We start from the raw sequence: 22,971 nt of genomic DNA, 5'->3' as shown, positions 1-22,971 counted from the left end.
TTGGACAGATTTGGACTTTGATAACCACCCAGTTCCATTTTAGTGACCATGACCTGATTTTGTCTGATAGATAGGCAACCACAGCCCTTATGCATGGCCTTTCCTTGGTCTAGAATATTCCTGCCGGACAGGCAGACAGTGAGAAATGCCCTCCAGTTCCTGGTTAAAATATCTGATGCAACTTCAGGGATATCAGCCTGTATCCTTCTTTGAGGGCTTCAGGGAAAATTGCAGGAATTTGAGAGTTTACTTCCAAATGGCTCCTGACACAGGACCAAGGGACAGGCACAGGACCAAGGGACAGCTTGTGTCTTATTTGTATTTTAAAATAGGGTAGGATTTTTATAAAGTATCACATTGTAATAACAGTTTTAGTATAAAATTTAGTACCTATCTTTTTTTTTTTACAAGTACCCTCTAACTATACAAATAGTACCTTGGCTGCTATCAAAAAATTCTAAGCATAGCATAGAGATTAGAACCACAGTCTTCGTGGTAATGTTTAAACCTGGATCATACTTGATAACTTTCCATGTGACCTTGAACATCCAAAGTCCTGCTTCTGTTTAAAAGTTCTGTTCAACAGATCAGTAAATTAGAAATTTGAAGATTTTGTTTTCCTTAAATTTGAAAACTGAGGTGAATTTAAACCTATTCCCACCTTCCCTCTTCTAGCCCTAAAGAACCAGTTAGAAAATAAATCAGTAGAATGAATGTTAGACCTTAGCCATGAAGGAAATATTTAAATCAATTATTTGAATTTTGTTGAGACTTACAGTACAATAACTGCACAGACTTTGTTTGAAAATCAACTAGGCTATTTTCTTCCAAAGAGAAAATTTTTACCTAACAAAGTTCCCTTTGAATATTTTAACATCGGTTGTTTATGCTTACCATGAATTTGGATCACATATTAGGTCTAGTAAGATGCTTCACCCCTACTTTCTACGTCCCGATGTCACTGTCACTTTGGACCTCTTGACATTGGAATCCCCATTACAGAGGCCTCACCATTAACTGAAAGAATCTCTGCAACAGGAAACTGAACAGTACCTGTGTAGTTTAGGTTAAATTGTAAACAGAAACAAGGATCTATAGATATTCAAGTTTTTGTGAAATGTCCCTTGTGTTATGAAAAATCCAAGTGGCTTTAATTCATTTTGAGATAGGCAATATGTTGAAAAATAGAATATGTATACATTACACTTAAACACTTAAAGACAGTAGCATCATTTCAGCAAAACCTCTTCACCTTCTCTGTGCATCCAAGTAGCTTCTAGGTCCAGTGTAAAGTACCAGCAACAGTCAATGCCAGCTTATCCTCCCTCCTGAGCCCAAAACGGGCATCAGCAACCACTCAGACCACTTAGGATGACCCAAGTTCAGCATGAGTCTCCTGAAGCCATGATCAGTGCTCCAAGCTGGTATATGAATCCTGGCTGCTGCCCTGGTTTATCCTCAATATACCATCAGAACTCACATATTTAGGAAATTATTAGTTCTGATACTTTGAATTTGAAAAACAATAACAAGGTTCTGAGTAAAGATGAGGAATTCTGCAGTTTTGAAGTTAATGGTTATTGTTTTGACAGATGTGAGATTCTGAAAAAAAAGGCTCACACAGTTGTAATGTTTACATACAAAACTTTTATTATGGTCTATTATTGCATCAGTTTTTATATAGAGACCTATTACTTTTTTATGAGACTGCCTTTTATAACTGTAAATATTTTGGTTTATATTGTGGATAGTTGAAAATTGCTGAAGTCCTCATATTTTGCCGATAACAAAGACTCTTAGTTTGGATTCCTTGGCCCATAGTCATTTTATTCAACAGATACTTGCTGAGAGCATGGGGTGGACTGCTCTGGGCCTGCCTGGGGAAGGTGGAGGTAAAATAAGGGAGATTGACAGGCGGGAGTCGAAGAGGGAAAGCAACAATATATAGATCATTGGCATCTCCAGATTATTTGACATTTAACATACATAAAACAGTTATGCATTCATGAAAATAAAAGACCAATGAGCACGTCAAATATTACATTATACTTCTGTTTTATTTGTTTATTGCTAGAACTTAAGTTCAGAAGTCAGGGAGTTTGTCTCATTGTATTGTCTCATTGTATCTCCAATCCCAAGGCTTGGCCTATAGGGTGCTCAATAAATAGTTGTTGAATAAATAAGTGAAATAATTTGCTAACTTCTAACTTCTTATATATCTTGGAGATGTTCAAGCTATTTTAAACAAAAATGGTCTCACTTCAGGCTTTCTAATGAGTTTTGCTTGTAAAATTGACTTTGGAGATTGCATCAATTTCTTTCTGCCACTAGAGGGCGACATCGTGAAGTTAAGGAATCAGCTTTTTAAGGAATTTCCATTTTAAAAAAAGAAAGGTTAGTACTTTAAAAGTACATACTCTCAGGTGTGGATAACTACAACTAAGTTAGAGCTTTGAGATTTAAAGCTCTATCAGCATAGTTTAAGCTTAACACAGGGTAAGCATGTGTCTGGGTTAAAAATATGTTTATAAAAATAACCTGATAATGTGTTTAAAAATAAAGTATCATATAAATAGGTAGAGTGAAGATTTACTCATCCCCCCTCCCAGGTGTTGGGGATGAAGTCCAGGACTCATACATGCTAGTTAAGTGCTCTACCACTGTGTTACACCCCCCATTCCCCATTTAATCTTTAATCATTTTCGGATCATTTTATAATTTTTCTGCCACCCAATCAAATAGCATATGTGATCTATTCATTCTTTTTTTTTTTTTGTGGTGCTGGATATTGAACCCAGGAGCACTTTACCAATGAGCCATATCCCAACCCTTTTGTTTTTTGAGACAGGGTCTCGCTAAGTTGCTGAAGCTGGCCTCAAACTTGTGATCCTTTTGCCTTTGCCTCCACAGGCACTAGGACCAGTTCTGCCACCTTGGGAGCCCTGTGCATGTATGATCTGAAAGTCAAAAGGTGTAATTTACATGTGAACGTGAAAAAAACACTCTTTCCTCTTCAGAACAGAAAAAGATGCAATAAAAACCTATCCTTCTATCTATGTAGTTGGGGCACTTTTAACATTAGTGGGAAATGTGGTGCTTCTGATTCTCCTACCATACTAAATATACAGTGACTAAATATATACCTTCAAAACTGAGTGGCAGTTGGTGGCTTAATATAATCATGTGTATGAATAGTTGTTTTGTTCTGAAAACCTGTTGGACAGCCTTGCTTAACATAGAAATGCATGCAGGAGGGTAAGTCCAGTAATATCTTTATTGTTAAGGAGAGAGTTGGAGTCACAGGGACTACAATGGAGGAATTGTGTATTTAATCAGGATAAACTCAATATTATTTTCATAGACATCGCTGATGGCTTGGGAAACTAATTGATTCTTGTATTACTATCTTCAGTTTGCATTTCCCAAGGTCCTGCGGTTTGACCCTGGTCACTTTAAAACGTCACTGTCTTCCAGGAGTCTTGGTTAACAGAACTTGCTGACAAGAGCTCAGTCATCTCACATTCTTTTCTTCTCCTTGTTTGGTCTCTAGTGAAAGTGTGGGTTAGGAATCAAAGGGCCACAAAAGTCCACTACTGAAGAAGAAATGGGGGGGGCACAATGATTCAGTGATAACTTACCCCTAAACAAGGCAAATTCATTTCTTGTAATTCAAATAAACACAACCAGTGAACCCCTGTAGTTTTCTGGGTGTTACAGTGGGCCCACAGCAACTCTACACCCCTTCCCCAGAGTCCTGCCAGCCATGGTTCTTCCCCAGCTTTACCTGTGAGGACACAGCTCCTTAGCTCCTTAGGGGATTGATGTTACTTTTTTTTTTTTTTTTTTTTTGTGGTGCTGGGGATTGCACCCAGGGCCTTGTGCATGGGAGGCAAGCACTCTACTAACTGAGTTATATCCCCAGCCCTGATGTTACTTTTAAAAACTCCTTCCTAAGGCCACTTTCCATTGAACCAAAGGGAGAACAGGCTTTCAGTGTGGAACATCCCACGTCTTTTGCTCTTCCCCCACCCCTTTTTCCCTCTACTGGGGTCTGAACCCAGGGGTGCTTACCACTGAGCTATATATATCCCCACCCCTTTTTATTTTTTGTTTTGAGGTGGGGTCTCATAAAGTTGCTAAGCCCTCACTAAGTTGCTTGAATTTGTGATCCTCCTGCCTCAGCCTTCTGAATTGCTGAGATTACAGACTTGTGCCATTACACCTGGCTGCTTTTCCCGTTTGCCATAAACATGTAGACAGGAATTTCCAATAATCTCAATTACAGAATCCCTAGGTACTATTTTGAATGGGTAAATCCTGGGTTGGTGAAAACTAAGAATTCATCTCATTTGCATCCCCAGTATGTTAGCATTTAATAGGCTTCCGTTTTTTGTTGTTGTTGTTGTTGTTGTTGTTTTTATAACTCTTGCTTGGAGCATCACAAGCTTCCTTTCCTAAAGAAGTAAAGAACAGATGCTACATGTTAACTGCTGTGTCACTGAGACATCGTAAACAATAGATCCACATGACCACACTGGACACAGCAAAGAGGGAAGAAAGAGTGGAAGGGGGGAAGCTGGTGGGCTCATGGTTACATGCCATAATCACACATTTTAGCTACATGTTTGACTTCCCAGGACTCTGAAGTAGTAGTTTGGTGAATACTGTCCTCCAAGGTATTACTATTTCATGCTTCCTGACCTTTCCTACGTTTGCTGCAGTTCAGCGTCTCCAGTCTCTGGTTGAAACTTGGAATGCTGGTTGTGTTCAAAACCCTTCTGGGACATATCAAATTCTAGGGAGCCAGTGGGTGGAATGCCTTCTGAATGACAAAGGGACCGATGGATGAGAGCTAGAGGAAATTTGGTCAATGATGAATGTGCTGCAATTCATCACTATGATCTGTTCTTTTCCTTATATAGAAGTACAAGGGCCCCGGAGCCGGGAGAGTCTCTGAGCCCAGTTAATAGAATTAAGAATAATGAATGTTTGCATTCAGATGGTTTAACCAATAACTCGGCCGCCTTAGTTGAAAATAAAGAAATTTATGGATTTATTTTTCGCTGGCACTTATTTTCTGGAATGCTGTGGATTTCTCACTGCACCTGACCTAGTGATTGACTCCCTTTTAAGCATCCAGGACATGCCATCTATTTGCAGACAGTGGGTTGCTATTTTGAAGTCAGGGAGCCTTAGAGAGTTACATGCATGCTAAGTAAGTTCCTGCAAAGATTGACTTTCTGTGAATTTTCTGGGGAGGCTGGAAGAAAAGTCAAAGAGGAAAAGAAGTTTCCCTTTAACAGCTTAACTTGCCCCCACTCCCTGATGAAGTGCAGTTTTCTTTAACCCAGTAAACTGTACCCTGTGGTTGGAGTCTGGCTGACTGCCCACAAGTTTCTATTATTATGTAAATGGACCAACCGTGCAGCCCTTTAAGAGTTTTTGGCAAAGGGTAACCCTTTGTCTTCCAAAAGGTAGGCTCTGGCTTTGCTTGTGAGACCAGAGTTTGCATGGTAAACAGTGGGTGACCTATAAGCCAGCCAGTCAACTTGCAGATGGCCTTATTAGGCAGGCCAGGAGGCTGGTGTCTAGGGACAGGCTGGCAGGGCCTGCTGCAGCAGGCTTGCATCCTACAAGGAGCTGGAGAGCCCAAACCCTGGAGACTTGGCCTAGTACTATTCAATTAATTATAGTGCTCCGTGATGATAGGAATATGCCCTCTCCTTGGCAGACACGCTTGGTGGTATGATTGGCGAGTAGGCGGTCTATAGGCAGAGGGGACTTCTTAGAGGACAGAGTGGGTTATCTCATTTTCATGGGGGCTCTTTCTACTGTGTAGCATAGACTGTCAAGTCCTGCAGAGTATAGACTTCATAGAAATGATTATTGGTTTCCTTTTAATCCAAGATGTTTAGCAGACTCTTAGGATCTCAAACTTGCTTTACAGTAATATCTTTCCAATGAGGAGGTCATGTGGGTAGACAGGAGAGATATCATCAGACAGTAAGGTGACACAGTACAAAGGCCAGAGTCCCAGGAAGAGGGGGCCTGTGTTCTAAATGACCCCGACGGTCCACTTCCATTGCTTTCTGTATAGTGTCAGAATTCTTAAATTATCTCTCTATTGTATATTTCTTTATTGAAATCACATGAATTATTCTTTTCCCTCACTTCTTGTTCTCTTCTATTAAAAAAAAATGAGTATTGGTCACAGCTGAGCATCTAAGGGAACTCTACCCACTTAAACCTGGAAGGCTGAATCTATCAAATTTGTTAATGATACGATAGGTGAGCATGCACAAGAGTGTTTAAGTTAAGACCTCTCCTTTAAGCAGCTTCTTGTTCTTTGAGTTGATAATTCTGCTTCTGTCTAGGTGTTGACAGCAACCAAGAAGAGAGAAGCCAGCCTCAGCTCCCTCCTCCCCCTGCGGTGCTGGTGGAGCCCAACTGCCTTTTTACTCTGCTCAAGTTCTCCCTCTCTCCAAATCCTCATGGGAGCAAAGCTCACTGGCTACTCCATGGGAATAGGGATGGCTCCTACTGCTGGAGTCAGATGAAGCAGAGTGGGGACCTTTCCCACAGGTGGCAGATGGCATCTAAGGTGTCTATGTAGACCACGGAGCTGTGTCCTTGTTGGTTTCATTGACTTGACAGCACTTTTTCCCTTCCTGGTAATTTTTTTTTCTGACTTTAAAATCTGTTTCCATCTCTACTGACTGCTTAGGTGATTGGCTTCCTGAAGGCTGTGCTATGGCGTTGAGTGACTTACTCTTAATACATGATCCTTTGATCTATATAATAAGGAACTCATTAGCTTGGTGCTAAGCTTCCCCAGAACTTCAGAAGACCCCTGACTCAATGCAGAGTTCATTGGGCTAGAGGGAAGATTATGGACTTCAAATTTTAAAGAGAGAAAAATGAAATAGGTCCTATGACAAGGAGCCATGAGGATGTCTCTATAATGGGTACATTTTCTTTACACATCACAGAGATGACAAGGTGGTTTTTTTTTTTTTTTTTTGTCTTGGTTTTAATTAGTACTGGGGATTGAACCCAGGGACTCTCTTCACTACTGAGCTACATCCTTAGCCCTTTTTATTTTTTATTTTTGAGGCAGGGGTCTGGCTAAGATACCCAGACTGGCTTGGAACTTGTGATCCTCCTGCCTTGGCCTCCTGCATCTCTGAAATTACAGGTGTGTACCATAGCACCCTGCCAGCAAGGGCTTCTTGGTAGAACATAGATTTGGAATCGCTGAATTCTAAGCCACAAAAGTCTACTGCATTGCAAATGCCAAGATGATGACTTGAAATTCACCTTTTTAATTTTTTTTAAATTTTGTATTTTTAGTTGTAGATGGACACAATACCATGTATTTTATTTATTTATTTATTTACTATTTTTATATTGTGCTGAGGATCGAACCTAGGGCTTCACATATGCTGGCCAAGCACTCTTCTGCTGGACTACAACCCAGCCTCACTTCTTAATTATCTTGAAAGAGTAAGTTAGAACCCTACACATGAGCAATTGGATTGTCCAATTTGATTTTTAAGTGTGTGTGTGTGTGTGTATGTGTGTTTTCCAGTATTGAGAATTGAACACAGGGCCTCGGGCATACTGGGCAAGTGCTCTATGTATGTACCTTGAATGATAAAAGATTATTTGATTTTGAGGGATGACCACATTTTTGGATTGTTCATTGTTTTTCTTTTTTCCTTTTGTATTGTTTTTGGCTCTGGGGATTGAACCCAGGGCCTCACCTGGGCTAAGCACACACTGTACCACTGAGCCACATACCCCAGCCCATGTTTTGCTTTGCTAGGGAAGGAAAATGACCCAATCCCTGACCCAAATGGGTCATACTGCTCTAATCAGTTGTGTTTAATTATTCCTTAATTACTACAGCTATAGTGGAACAATAATAAACATTTCAATCCGAATGAGTCTCGATGTAAAAAACAACATGATAATTTACATTTGGCTTGGACACCCGCAGCTCACAGGCTCATTTGACATGCATCGTCACAGCTAAAATGCTTGTCTCAGATACATTAGTGTTTTGAAGTTAAGAGGGGGAGGAAATGCTCAGTGTTCTCTGTTTTAGGAAGCAGGTTTTCACAGTCATCCTGCAGCGATACTTGTTTCAACTCTGCTTGGGCTCTCAGTGGGTCTAAAGTTCTATAGACCTTGTGTCTCATTATACCTAGGAAGAATTTGCATGTATGGGGAGAAATTTCTTATTTTCTACTTGATCAGAACATAAGAAGGAATGGGGAATCTTCAAAAGCACCAGCAGATAAAGCACCAAGGTGGTAGCCTTGGCACTTACATTCAAAAGCGTATCCTTACCTTATGGGATGATGTTCTCATCCGGACTGAACTCACTGAGGGCAGGAACTCTCTCCACATGCTGATCACCCCAATGCCTGACCCCTACTAGCTGTTCTGTGAATCCTGTGCCAGAAGAAAGGATGAGTCCTGAATATGAATTGAATTCATTCATCTCCTAGTATCCATGGGGAATTGCTTTCAGGACCCCCTGTGGATACCAAAATTAAAGGATGCCCTTGTACAAAATGGCATAGTGTTTTGCATATAACCTACACCTATCCGCCATGTAATAATTTAAGTCATAATTTAAATAATCTGTAAATTACTTATAATACCGTAATATGAAGTAAATGCTATGCAAGTGGTTGTTATACTGTGTTGTTTGAAGAATAATGGCAAAAAAAAATGTCTGTTACATATTCAATATAAACACAGTCATTATGGGCCTAACTAGGTTTTGGGATGTGGAGAGCTGACAGTATACACCGTGGAAGGCAGTAAAGTTAGGAAAGGCCAAGCGTGTACAGAAATAAAGGCTTTGACATTTGTTATATGCTGGCTGAGCATCTAGCTTGAAAGGTTATGCAGATAACGAAAATATCAGCCTCCAATTTACATCTTGCTGTCAGTACTGAATCTCCCTGTGTCACTACCTTCTGTTCCACTAGCTTTAGATGGCCAGTGACATGATGGCTGGTAGGTCACATCTGTTAATAGAGATCAAGGATACAGTCCAGGTTTCGACCTGCAGAGAGATCATGATAACAAGTTTACATATATACATGTATTTTAGATATGTAGCAGTTGTTTGAATATATATATATGTGTGTGTGTGTGTGTGTGCGTGTATATATATATATATATATATATATATATATATGATTTTATATGCTTCTAGATTTTACTATATAGAATCCCAGTTCAAAATCTGAATAATAGAAGCACTGAAGCCACATATAATGAAATAATAGGGTTAGGACATCTATGTTCCTAAGAAAGTATCTTTTCCCTGCTTATAGGCCACTCCGTGTGATGTAATTCAGCCTGGTATTGGGGTATGATGAGAATCTGGAAATTATTTTTTCTAAGGAACCGAGAGATGGCACTGATGTTTCTTCATAGACACCCCACTGCCTCCCTTCCACCTCTGAATGGCCTGGTGGGGACCCCTGTGAGATGGGACCATTTAAGCTCATGCCTGCTTTAAGCATAACCCAGCCCTTCTGCTCCTGTCACCTCTTCCTGGTATGTCCAGTCCCCTCCTCCCCACTTACCTGCAGCCACCACTGCCTTCACAACAAAGCTCACAAGTCACTTTTTCCGAGATGCCTGCCTTCATCAAATTTATCCCATCTATTTTCCACTTCTTCTGGATTTAATATCAGGAATGGTTTGTATTCTGGTTTTTGAACTTTGGAGCCTCTCATAATCTTCTGGAATAAGAGTACCTTTGTGTTTACTGAGCACCCCATATGACACAGAGGGCCACCCAGGTTTGATATCATTGACCTCAAGCAGCTATTAAACCTATTTATTAGTGTAAACATGTCTCTCATCATTTGAGTGCATAAAGTGAAGATTATGTCATTGATATTTTTCACTACAACCTTTCCATGCCACCCACTCTGTGACCTCAAGATCTGTTTTCTCTGTTCTGATTGCACTGAACAAGGTCCTCATGAATGTGTGAAATCCCACTGGGACCATCTCCCACCCACATCAGTCAGCAAACATTCTGGGAACCCATTCTGAGAGCCCAAGTTACACGTGGGTACCAGTTAATGTGATCTGGTGACATCAAGGATGTCAGGTTGCTAGGATTTTCCTGGAGTTTCATACTGATTATTGTTGAAGTTGTCATTGTTGCTGTTTTTAAGATGCCCTTCAGAGGTCAAAGAGGCACAAGCATTATTCATAGCCCTATCCTTCAAATCATTCAAGTATAGTTCCAGAAGAGCTATGATCTATCAGGTGTCATTTTATATATTTACTTGTCTGCCATCTGGACTTAGAGACTCATAAAAATTTCTCATTTCTGATGATTCAGTGTTTCCTTGCTGTCTGTTCATGTGAAAACCATCAAATCATGAGTATTGAATGATAGAAGTTGGCAGAAACCTTCCCTAACATCCCTGGGTAGTTGTAATTGTGTCAACCCTCTTCCCTCTGCATGAGGTCTTTTTGTCAGTGAAAGGAAGGCTTGAACCCCTGTGGCTCTGAAGAGGGACAGTTTTGCACCTTATGATATTCCAGGGGAAAGCTGCAGATTTTATACAGTTCAACATCTGGGATTTATTCATCAGGTTATTGTTTAAGAATCCTTTGTGGGTTGGTGCTTTGCATAGGTCACAATCTTGGTGTCTCCCTAACCTTGCAGGAGTGGTGGGCTAGCCCCATGCCCATTGGTCTCCATATTTGGTCCAGTATCACGAACCACAGTGTCCTCTGGATGTTCAGCAGGAACCTGTTTTTTGTGTCAGCTTGTGATTTGCCTTCAGTGTACTTTTTCTATTGTGATAAAATACACATAACATAAAATCTACCATCTTAACCATTTATAAGTGGTATAAGGCCATTTCACGTAGTACAGTGATAACACCATCTATCTACAGAATGTTTTCGTCATCCCCAATTGAACTCTGTCCCCCTTGAACAACAACCCCTTGGTCCCTCATCTCCACCTGACCACCACCATTCTATTTCTGAATGTATGATTTTGATTACTCTGAGAATGTCATGTAAGTGGAATCATATAATATTTATTTCACTTAGCCTAATATCTTCAGATTCATTTATGTTGTGGCATGTGTTAGAATGTCATTCCCTTTGAGGCTAAATAATATTCCATTGTTTGCATATTTCAGTGTACTATTTACTTATTTATTTACTTACTTATTTTTGTGATGCTGGGGATCAAACATAGGGCCTTGTGCATATTAGGAAAGTACCTATACACCTAGGTACATCCCTAGCCCTCAGTGTACACTTTAAACATGGAACTGACCTTTGTCTTGTATTCTTGCTCTGAAAATCATTTGCTGTGATACCTATATTTTTCTTCCCAAGCATCATTTGCCATACATTCAAAATCAGCCAGAAATCAAAATAATTTGAGATCATTTTCACTATAAATGTGAGCATTACCCATTTGAACATTTATTTTAGAGACATTAATAAGTCTTTGAGGAGATTGCAATAAGCCTTCCTTTCAAAAAAGAATTCTTAAGTATGGAAAAGCTGGCATGGTTTCCTTTCAACACATCTGATAAAGAAATAGCTGTGAGTTGTAATATATCTGATTGTTGAAAGTACTTTTGCCCTTTCATCTCCACATACGTGGCCTGTTTTAAATTACCTTAGGTAGTGATGTAACGCAAAATTTTATTTGCAGACTTGTCCAAAATATGACTACTAACTAGAATTCACAGAGCATTTTGCAGCACACACAGGAGGAGAATTGAACTAAAATAAGGAGTCTGGAAAGTATTAATAACCAGTGTGTGATAAAGGGGAAATGAACAGGACTGAATGGGCTTCCCACTCATGGGATTACCTCATGTCAGGCAGTTCTGCCTCAGATTAAGGGTCTATGCACATAAATAAAATCCACCAAAGAAAACGAGAAGACCATTTAAAGCTGTTTCTGGCATGCAGAATACTCCTTTAGTAGGCTATAAAAATACATCTTTAACTTTGGAATTTCAGTCCAGCCGTCATCTGTAGTACCTTATAGGAGATTTCATTAAAATGATTTCCGTGGCACTTAATTTAAAAAATGTACCAGTAACTCACAACAGTTTGTCTGCAGGCAACTATTGGTGAAATTTTCACCCTGAACTGTGTTGCCTATTTATATTTCAGCTGACTCTCCCATGGATGGGGGGACTTTCATATTTGTTCTGGAGAACTCAGTAAGGATGGCACCACAGGGTCCTTGGGAGACCCATGCATCTGAATCATTTCCCAACAAGGAGTTCCACGTGTAGATGGCGAGATATGCTCTTGTATCAGAGTGTTCCGTACATTCTCTGACTTAATTCTGACCTTACCTTCCTACTTTCTTCTCTGATGTTATTTTGGTTGGCCAGAGAATGCTATTTTGCCTTTAGCATTGTCTTTTCAGGCTTCACTGTTTATCCTAGATTGCATGCTGTCTCACTTTTCTCTTATGCAAATAGGGGTGGTAATAGGATCTCCCTAGCAGGTTTGGAGAGGACCCAATGAGTGCAGTCCCCCCAGAACTCAGTATGGTGATGAAGGAGTAAAGGGCACAGGTCCTATGCTTTACCTTGTCACACCAGCTATAGTAGAAAATATCCAGATATCAGGTGTGGTGCACAGTAATTTCCCTTGTTATTTCCATTTTCTCCTCCGTGAGGACAACCCCAGAGGACAGCTGTCACTTGTGTTGCAGGGTGTTGGAGTGTCCTCAGCATGACACCTGACAGGGGACTGGCTCCTCAGATGGCCTCCCTGTAATCTGAGCCACAGCAGTGAACTGTGCTGCACAGTCCCTGAGGGTTTAATACCACTATCCTTTGTCATCTGACACTTTTATCTTTTGACCTTGGCTTTTGGGGAGCTGATCCTTCCTACCTGGACTCATACTGACATTGTCAGTAGTTGGACCTCAGGAATCATCTTCCCTGTTTTAACCAATACATGATGTCCCCAGTGAATCTCCAATATTGTCTTCCTATTTCTTCCTGTACACAAATATTTATGTTCCACAGCATCACTTCATGTTGTAGGAAAGATGAGATTTCATTAGGAGTCTCAAGTTAAGCAAAGAGTAGTGTATTAGCTTTTCATCACTGTTACCAAAATATCTGACATAAACAACATAGAGGAGGGAAGATTGATTCTGGTTCACTGTTTCAGTCAATGGTTGGCTGGCCCCTTTGTTCTGGGTCTGAGGTGTGAGGCAGAACATCTTCCTGGAAGGACATGACAAAGGAAATCTGTTCAGCCCATGGCAGCCAAGAAACAGAGAGAGAGAGGGAGAGGGAGAAATAAACAGGAAGGAGCCAGGGACAAGATATAGTAAAGGGCACAGATATAGTACTGAGGGGTCTCATCCCTAAGGATTCACTCTCTTCTACTAGGTCCCACCTCCTATACTTTCCACCACTTCCCAGTAATCCATTCAACTTCTGAGTCTCTCAGTGGCTTGATCCATTGATGAGGTCAGAGTCCTCCTGATCCAGTCACTTTCCAGAAGTCCCATCTCAGAACATCACTGTATTTTAGAGACCAAGCCTTCAACACATGAGTCTACAAGAACCTTGACCTCAATTCAGGACAAGTTTACAAGTCTTCAAGGGACACTTCACATCCAAACATAAGAACTAATGATGCTTTCCTTTTATGCCACCTATTTAGGAAATAGAATTGGTCAAGAATGAGGTAAAGAGCAAAATTTGTGTCATTGCTTGTCCTGCTTGATTGATTCGTTCAGCCAATATTTATTTTTTTCTTTCTTTTTTAAAATTTGTTTTAATTAGTTACACATGACAGTACAATGACCTTGACATATCATTCATTTGAATTAGATGGGATATAATATCTCATTTTTCTGAGTATACAGGTTGCAGAATCACATTGGTCATGCAGTCAGGTATATACACACAGTAATAATAATGTCTGTTTCATTCTACTATCCTTCCTATCTCCCCAACCCTCCCCTCCCCTCCCATCACTTCTCTCTACCTAATCTAGGGTAACACTATTCTTTTTTTTCCTCACACCTTCATACATGTATTTTGTATAACAATGAGGGTCTCCTTCCACCATCCATGCAATTCCCTTTCTCCCTCCCTTTCCCTCCCACCCCTCTTCCCTATGTAGAGGTAATCTTCTTCCCAGCCAATATTTATTATTTGTTCTGAGTCTTGCACTGGACTAGAAATGCACCCAGAAGTGTCTCAGGTTGTTCCTCAAGTTTCTATAATCCTGTAGCTAGGAGACGGTGAACGTTTTTGAACAGGAAAGTTTTGGTAACAGAGAAGCACCAGGAGAGAAAGAAATGTGTAAAAGGCATTACCGGGTAAATTCAGCATTGGTAGGCAAGGAGCGTTGTCTATGTACTTCTTTGGGATCATGACCTGCGTGGGGTTGAGTTGAGAAACGCTGTGTTCTGTGTTACCATGGGTTTTGGTGATTGTCTGGGTCAACTCCTTAATCAGTAGCCAAGAACACGGATGAGCATAGAAGAAACGGGCAGGTTGCTAGGTGCATATAGGTCCATAAGCACAATTTCTTTCACCCTTGAATTTCTGCTGGATGTTTAGCCTAGGCCCAAGCCTTGGGGAAATTAAGAGGTCAAGTTGCCTTCCTCTTTATTTATGCTTGTTTTTGTGATTATAGAAGTAAATCCTGTTTATTTGAGAAATGGTGGGGGATACACAGTTATCTGAGTTGTGAAATATTTGCATCAATTTACTGTCTTTCAGAGCAGGTATATGTGTATATCCCTGGGATAGCATAATATTAAACATTTTCTAAATTACTAATTGAGTGTCAGACTTGATTTCCTTTGCATTCTACTTACCCATCTTAAATATGTTCCCATTTGCCCACTGATTCCAGTTTTATACATACATAAGCAAACCCATGGTAAACATCCTCATGTTATTTATGGTAATATTCTTTTGTACATTTCCCAAAGTAGAATTACCAAATTATCATTTCCTACATTTAACATCCATTTCCTGCCTTTCTCCAATAAGATGGGAGCACTGGGAGGACAGGAGGAATGATAGAGGACTCAGTGGTGCATTTTTTAATGCTTCCCATCCAGCTGTTGTGTGTCTGCCTTGGGGCCCAAAATACTATAGTCACTCAAGACTGGGTTCAGTCCTAGTTTTGAGGAACATCTGTGAGACCAAAACTGGACCTAGAAATTACATGAGGTTTGTGAAAAACAGCCAACAGCTGACCTGACTGCTCCTGCTGGGGTCAGCCTGGCCCTTTACCAGTTAAGCCAACAGGGGCTATGAGTCTACAAGACCCTTGACCTCAATTCAGGACAAGTTTACAGAAATGACCTCTATTATTTTGGACTGATCAAGAATATAGGAATAATCCCGGTAGAGTCAAAGGATGTGGATTTCTAGATTTCTAGATTGGATGTGGATTTCTACCATATATTATATGACCTTGAGGGAGTCATCTAACATTTTGCAAAATAACCACGTGACTGGAGGAGCCCCTTTGTCTCCAGTTATTCCAGGATCCAAGGTTTTGGATTCACCAAGGTCTAATTTAGTAGTCCCAACAATACCATTTTGGGATGTTATCAGCTAAATTGTGTAAGCACAGGTTCTTCTTGGTCATCTGGGTCCTCTCCAGTCACCATTCACATAGCATGTGCCCCATGATCATGCTCCCTCCTGTCTCCTTGGCACAGTAAGCCATTTTGTATGCTCATCTACAGACAATGTAAACGTTTGCATCTTTTTAAATTATGGATTACATCTTTTAAATTTATGGTTTAAAATATCCATAAAATATTTTACTTTCCTGTATCATTTCTCCTGATTATTGAAAACTATGGTGTTTTGAAGAAAAGAACAATGTCCATAAGTGGATACAGAGGCAGAGAAATTAGTGCATCCTCTTTTATTGGTGCTGAGTTGGTGGTGAAATGAAGTGGTTCGGGAGGGACTATGCCACCATCACTGTTAAATGACGCTGTCTTCTCCTTAAAATTTAAAAAAAAAAAAAAATCACAGCCATAACTTGAATTTCCTCTGCAGATAAATAAAGCATATTTCCTCATAGAATGACATGAAAGCATTTACCTGTCTTGTAGCTTCTTTGTGTGAATGAGCTAGCCTAAAACAATAATAATCATAGTAATAATCAAAATTTATTGGAGAGTAAATGGAAATATTTAGTGGATACTCTCTCTCTTTTTGGTGTTGGAGGGTTGAAACCAAGGACACTTTACCTCTGAGTTGCATCCCTCTTCCTTTTTATTGTTATTTTGAGACAGGGTCTCACTAAGTTGTGAGGCTGACTTTGACCTTTCCACCCTCCTGCTTCAGCCTCCCAAGTCACTGAGATTACCAGCATTCACCACCACGCCTGTTCTCATGGGTACTTTTATTGATGTCAAATGTCGGTTTCTTCACAGTCTTATTTGGTTTCCTGTGGATGAAATATTTAAATAGTAGATTAAATTTTATGTTCCTATTTTCATAAAGAATTTTATGATTTTTTTCTTTGAACAGTGAAGCGGTATTTGAATCAGTTTGCTCTATATGATAATTGGGAGGTGAGATAAGATTCTGTTGCCAACTTAAAGAGACTATTCAAATTCTTTGTCTTGTGTACTTGAAGCGTATTTTTAAAAAATTAGAATAGACTCATTCCTTAATAATACTTCAAATAAAATATTTAGAGTCTTTTAGAATAATGATAATTGAATAGTCTACTTACAAGGGTGGTTTTCAGGAACATAAGCGAAGAACAAGTGAGACTATGTTCTATAAACTAAGTTCCTTGTAAAAGATTATTTTAGATATTGTTTAAGTTCATCTATCCAGAATCACCACTTCCACTATTTGCTCCCTGCTCTTTTCTTCCAATACCTCCTTTTCCCTTTTTGTTCCCAGTTACCGTAACTTTACAATGAAGTTTGCTCCCCAGTTATCCACACGACCTAAGTTATTCTTGCTGAGTTTTCTTAGCTGCCTTATTTGCTGTATTTCCTTTCTGTTTTCTAAGAGGTAATGAGAAGTATAGAGAAAATGCCAAATGCTGCCACTGATCCATGTTGTAACCAGTGTTGAGGTATTTTATGTTTATGCACCTTAATTTGTGTGTATAATCCATTTGCAACTTCAGTGGGTTTATATTTTAGAACTCAGTCTGGCTTAAATGTAGAATATAAAATCCACAAAGCTCTTTCAGAATGTGCTCTCCGGCTTTCAAAAAAACATTACTCCATGATTTCATATGGTCATTGAGCCAACATTTATTGTAGACCTACTATGTGTCAGGTACAGTGTTGAGGATGAAAGACACTGAGACAGACAAGCTCAGGGTTCCTGCCTCTGGGTGGGCCTGGGTGAATGAATCATGATCATCATCTACATCCACAGGATCCCTTGTCCCCGTCACTAGCCAGTTGTCTCCCCAGAAGCAAGTTATTTCTCTAGCTCTATTTCCTTTTGTAATTGAGCCCATTTCCCTTGGTTCTCTTTGATGTCCCTTTTAGCTGTGAAATGTTCAGTCTCTAATTATTGTAAATCGTTCTTTGAATTGCATTATCACTGCTTAAGCCCACCAGCGACACGCTGCGGTTAAAAATAAACAGGGAACAGTCTTACTGGTAAAGCTTAACACCTTCTGTCTCAAATTAAAATTTTTGAACCTCTAGTAATATCTACCCTTTTATTTTCCCACAGTTCCACTCACGTGCTGTTCATAAATCTTAACTCTTAAGTATGAATTTTTGGCTCCCTGTTAGATAAAATATTTCATTTTACTTGGTCAAAGCCAAACTTGGTGAAGCCTGGAAGGGCTTAGGAGGCTTCTCTTGTTCCCAGTACATCGGGATCCTTGGTAGATTTTCCTTCTAGTATGTTTGTTTGTTTTTAAAGAAAGGAGGAGTTGTTTGGAACTGCCCCATGATGGTTAGGTTGCAACATTGTCTATGCAACCAAAGCATGCGCTGCGTTTCAGCCACGGCTTTGCAGTGGCAATATCATAAATGTCCCATCACTGGAACCCAGTCTGTTTCGGCATCTCCAGGCCTCATTGCTGCTTGTAATCTGATTAAGGGGTTTGATTTGTTCCAGCCTGCAGCCTTTTGCTTTGAGTTTACCATACGTTCAAGGACACACAAGTGCCTGGTCGCTCTAGCCCTGCACTGGGAACAATCTCAACCCAGTTTTGCTTAGACCAGCCCAAGGCCGTGGCTGGTTGAGAATCTGTCCTAGAGCAGGCTTTGTTACCAAACCTTCTGTGGGCAACCATGTTCAGAAGTCCAGGGTTTTCCAGCTTGGGAACTTACAAATTTGAGAAACAAGGTAAGGCAAGAGAAATAGCGAATGTACTCATGTATTCATTTTGTAACATCTCTTGGAATCCTACATTTTTACCCTGTATTCTCCTGTGTCGGATTAGTTATACAGTTTTCTCAAAGGATGCTTTAAATATCTAATTGAATTTATAAATGAGCTTATCTTGTAATTGTTGAAAATGTACATTTTTTTTCTGTTAATAAGTTAAAGACATTGCTAAACCACTAAAGCCTTTAGATAGGAAAAATTGCAAATTAAATTGGAATGCCCAGACTTTGGATCAAATCCTGGATGTGCTGCGCTTTAGCTAAAATATTTTTCTAAACCAAATGCTGTATGTACTAAATTATTTCCAGTAGGCAGTGGTGAGTGAGTCTCTTTTTATTAACTCTTCATATGAGACAGTTTGAAACAAAACATTGTCTTTCCAGCACAGAGGAAGATACTTGCTTTTAATTTAGTTGCTAAAGTGATATCACAGACTCAATGTGCTCTTTGAACAAAAATGAAGTGCTGAGGTTCTTTTGAATGTTAGATCTGAAGTTTAGCCACTATATATCAGAAGTATTTGATAGCACAAATGCACTATTAAGAAGTGACTGAAACACTTCAGGCCTCAGATTCAGGAATTTTCTTCTACAATCTTTGATGGCTTTTTGAACCGAATTCTCCTTTAAATAACTAACGAAATGCATGTATATTTATTTACAAGAAAAATCCGGATGTTTATTTGGCATTCAGCTTTCATTTTATTGTGTTCTCTAGTTGGTCAGGATTTCCAGATTCTGGGATTAAGAATGTATTTGGATGGATAATGAAGTGTCAGCATCTGGTGTGTTTTGTACACTTTTCTCTCAGGCTTCTGCTCCTAAATAGTAAATAGTAAAAGGTGCTTCCTTAGGGGAAGCAGTTTCTGTAAGTGGTCTATTTGTGGTTTTCTGGGTGGACAAATAGTTACTTAGCCAAAAACTATAAAACAGATTACTTGCTATTAAACTGGTTATAAATTTTGTCTATGCCTGGCTTTGATTAACCCATTCGCCAGGGATGTGTGTTTTTCCTGTATGGAATTGTTACCAGCTGTCTTTACATAATAGGTATCTTATCTTCAGAAGTAAGCCAGTGGTTATTTTGATGTGTCATTACTGTTCAGATTCTAGTGAAAGCAAAAACAATACAACTGGGGTTTCTTTTGCTCTTTAGTCCCCCAAATCTCCCATTCTTTAAAGACATCTCAAATCTCTCAGGAAGATTACTTTGAACATTTGTGATTACCTTCACCAAAAGTGTTCAATATTTCTTCTTTTTTGTTTTCTGGAATAGATAGCTATATCATTTGGTATTTAATTGCTTCAAGTTATTCTTATTGTCCTAAAAAATTAAATAATAGTATTGAACTGTGTCCAAATATTTTAACTCATGAAGTATATTAATTACTCTTCAGTAGAAGAAAAAAATTAATTTGTCTATATAAAAGTTATATGTGGAATTTTACTCTTTTTAATTTTTGTATTTCTTGTCTGTCTAGTGGTTTTCTTTTTTCTTAAATTATATAGTCAAAGGGAGTTTGAAAGATGTTTTCCAATGGAATTTTTTAACTTACTGTGTAACTCTTTCAATGTTACATTATTTCTTTTCCCTTAGATTTCAACAAGAAAAACTTAAACTTCGTGGGATTCCCAAATCAAAGAAAAGTTGCAAGGTAATGTAGTCTTTGTTCAAGGAATCTTAAAGTTTGGAGATTCATAATAGCTTTTAAAACGATTCTCTAAAAGTCCTTCTTTCTTTCTTTTTTTTTTTTTTTAAATTGTATGCTGGGGATCAAACCTAGGGCCTTCTGTATGCTAAGCATACACTCTGCCACTGAGCTATACCCCAAACTCATAGTCTCTTAAATTCCTAAGTCTTTTATGTGTTTGGCAATATGATTTCTCCCCAGAGTTCTATTCATTAAAATATATGGAGCAAGGGATATAACTCAAAGCTTTAGCAGATTCCTAGCATGTGCAAAGACCTGGGTTCAACTGCCAGCATCACAGCCGGGGATAGGGGAAGGATCACACACACACACACACACACACACACACACACACTCTATACACACATACAGAGAAAGAGAGAGAGAGAACACAAGCAAACTGACTTAACAGTATACTTGGGCAGCAGAGATTTAAATATTTTTGGATTTAATGCTATTTATGATAACTATTTAGGGAATTGAATGTGTGGCTTATAACTAGTTGCAAACTTATAGAGCTGTTTTCTTTTTTCTCTCTCACATCTACCTCCAAGCTTGGTTTATCCCTTTATAATCTATCCATCAAGTAAGGGAATTTTTTATTTTTTAAGAAAGAGCTTAACCTTGTCCCTCCCCCTATCTTTCCTGTCCACCATTCCTTCCTTCCACCCATCCCTTCCTCTTTCCTTCCCTCCCTCCCTGTCTCACCCACTCCTCTGTCCATGAGGAGTTCTCATGGCCTGGTGTTAGCATCTTTCTCAGCCTGTCTGCACTTCCATTTCCCTTGGCTGCAAGATATTATGGGTGCTGATTTGATTTACCTAAGGGGCTAAGACTCCATGGCCCATCACTGATGTAAGATAATGTAAAAATGAAAGTGCATGCCAGATAAGTGGCTCTATCGCAGGTGTTCCATCATAAATCATTGTCTTTAATACCATCTGGTATTCTCAAGTAGAGGCACCAAGTCATTGTTCCCTCCCTACACACTCAGGCAGGGATCTTGACTTGTACTTCATTGTGCTAGAAGAACCCAACTCCCGATCCACCCTTCATTTCACTCCGATGCTCTTGTCCGTAATGTGTTGTGACATTGTTACTTTACTAGAAAGGACTTGCATTTTCTTGGCATCAGAAAAAATAGTTGTCAGACTCCAATTTTCATCAGGCAGAGCCTAACTCTGCATTCGAAAATTGGAAAGTTGATTTTACGAACACTCTAGATAGGACAAATCCTTGGTGTATTTCATATACTTCTAAATATAAGATAAATTAGAGCAATAATGATTCAGGGTCATTAGTAAGGTCATCTCATCGACTGACTGATGAAATCACTAATAGAGTGCTTGACCTACCCCTGTTCAGCATCCTTGGCATGTTTTTAATAGAACTTGTGGCTCATTTCCCAATACGTCCCAGCATTTTGGCCTAATTGGAATAGAGATAATAAGTGACCAAGAAAAAAGAAAGAAAAGGAAAAGGAGTCAGGAAAAGCCTGAAATATAAAAGTCAGACACTTCAGTGGACAGCAACTCAAAGGGACACAGCAGGTGTAAAATCATGGCCATTATTTTATTGATACCTATGAAAATCACTGGCTTACTCTGCATGGGACTAAGGACAAAATGTGCTAGAGGTCTAAGAGCCTGCCTGCTGGTCCAGTAAACACCAGCTAGAGAGATGAGGTAGATGAAGTAGTGGGCTTGCACCTCCCTTATCTTGTAATTTACAATTTTGTAGCAGAGCAAACAGACTGTAAGGGAGCCTTTGACAGAGAGGGTGCTGGAGAGTGTTTGAGGATAACAGCGCAGCATCCTTCTCTCCTTTTAATAAAATCTGCCCTTATTGCTGCTGCTGGGCATGTAAGTAGGTTAATGGGACATGTTTAAAAAACTGTATCATGGAAGCTGAAGGCAAGGTCTTCTGCACCGACTGAAGTCAAGGAAGGAAGGTACAGGAATGACAAAATGAGTCACAGGAATGGGCACTATTTCAGAGAAGATAATTGCATAAAAATGCAATGTTTCTTAATATTAGAACATTCAAATTTTATAATCACAAAAATTAAGGCCATCGTGTACTTCAGTTATAAATGGAAAGATGCTTCCATACTGAAGTACAGGCTCAGGACACTTTTGGTTGAGGAGCAAGCACACCATGGCCTGCAGAGGTTGTCTCTCCATAGTCCCCTCATCCTGGAGGTGGGAAGGGATGAAAAGAGGAAGAACAAGATCTGACATCCAAGCTCAGGCTGTGGAGTTCCCCATCTTGGGAGCTGGGCTTTGGCACTCTGACAACTCAGGAAAGAGAGGAGGCTGATGGAAGGGCTCTTTGGGGTATGTATGTCTAGTACATGGTTTATAAAGCTTGATCATTTTCAATATTTTATTGGAGCCATATTAGGACATCCCAACAGTATTTTCCTGATGGTGAAAGTCCAGGGAAGATATACAGATGTTTTCTAAGAACCTGGTTTCTCATGCCGATTTAAAAGGTCTTGCATTTACCACAGCTTTCGCAATTCCCTTGAGCCGGAGCCCCAGGTTCCCTCTATTTGTTCTTGCTCTCTGCCATCTGCTTCCTCTGAAATTATCAGGCATGTGGCAGGAATGGGGGAGGGAGGCCCCAGGAACAGGAGTAGAGTAAGACAGCCACATGGGTTCCAGCTTACATATGTAGAGCTGTAGCTTTTAGAAAGAGATTTATACATGTATGCTAATATACTAATATTTCATGCCTGTGTGCAAGGTGGGAAAAGGTAGTAAGGAGAGACGTTTTTCCAATCATATACTGTTCTAAAGTTGAGAGAAGGACAGAAAGGAAGTGGGAGGAAGGGGAGGGGAGGGGAGGGAAGAGGAAAAGAAGGGG

The 22,971-nt window shown here is 39.6% G+C and overlaps 1 protein-coding gene across 28 annotated transcripts in view; it reads left to right on the top strand.

The window, feature by feature from the left end:
* The window catches only part of Svil (supervillin), a 225,470-nt gene that overhangs the window by 106,909 nt on the left and 95,590 nt on the right, over nucleotides 1-22,971 (top strand). For 27 of the 28 annotated variants that reach the window (XM_048809128.1, XM_048809125.1, XM_048809127.1 and 24 more), the window contains one exon: nucleotides 20,010-20,067. Coding sequence is in view for 17 of the 28 variants with exons in the window: in XM_048809123.1 (XP_048665080.1) it covers nucleotides 20,010-20,067 (58 nt within the window). In the remaining 11 variants the exon portion in view is untranslated. Of the gene's footprint in view, nucleotides 1-7,116; nucleotides 7,196-20,009; nucleotides 20,068-22,971 lie in introns of those variants that run through there. The other variant, XM_048809137.1, reaches the window with a different exon arrangement.

The sequence above is a fragment of the Marmota marmota genome, unplaced genomic scaffold (assembly GCF_001458135.2).
Source record: "Marmota marmota marmota unplaced genomic scaffold, marMar, whole genome shotgun sequence".
Taxonomy (NCBI): Eukaryota; Metazoa; Chordata; class Mammalia; order Rodentia; family Sciuridae; genus Marmota; species Marmota marmota.
The sequence above is the reverse complement of the archived record's forward strand: the minus strand, read 5'-3'. Positions and strand labels throughout refer to the sequence as shown.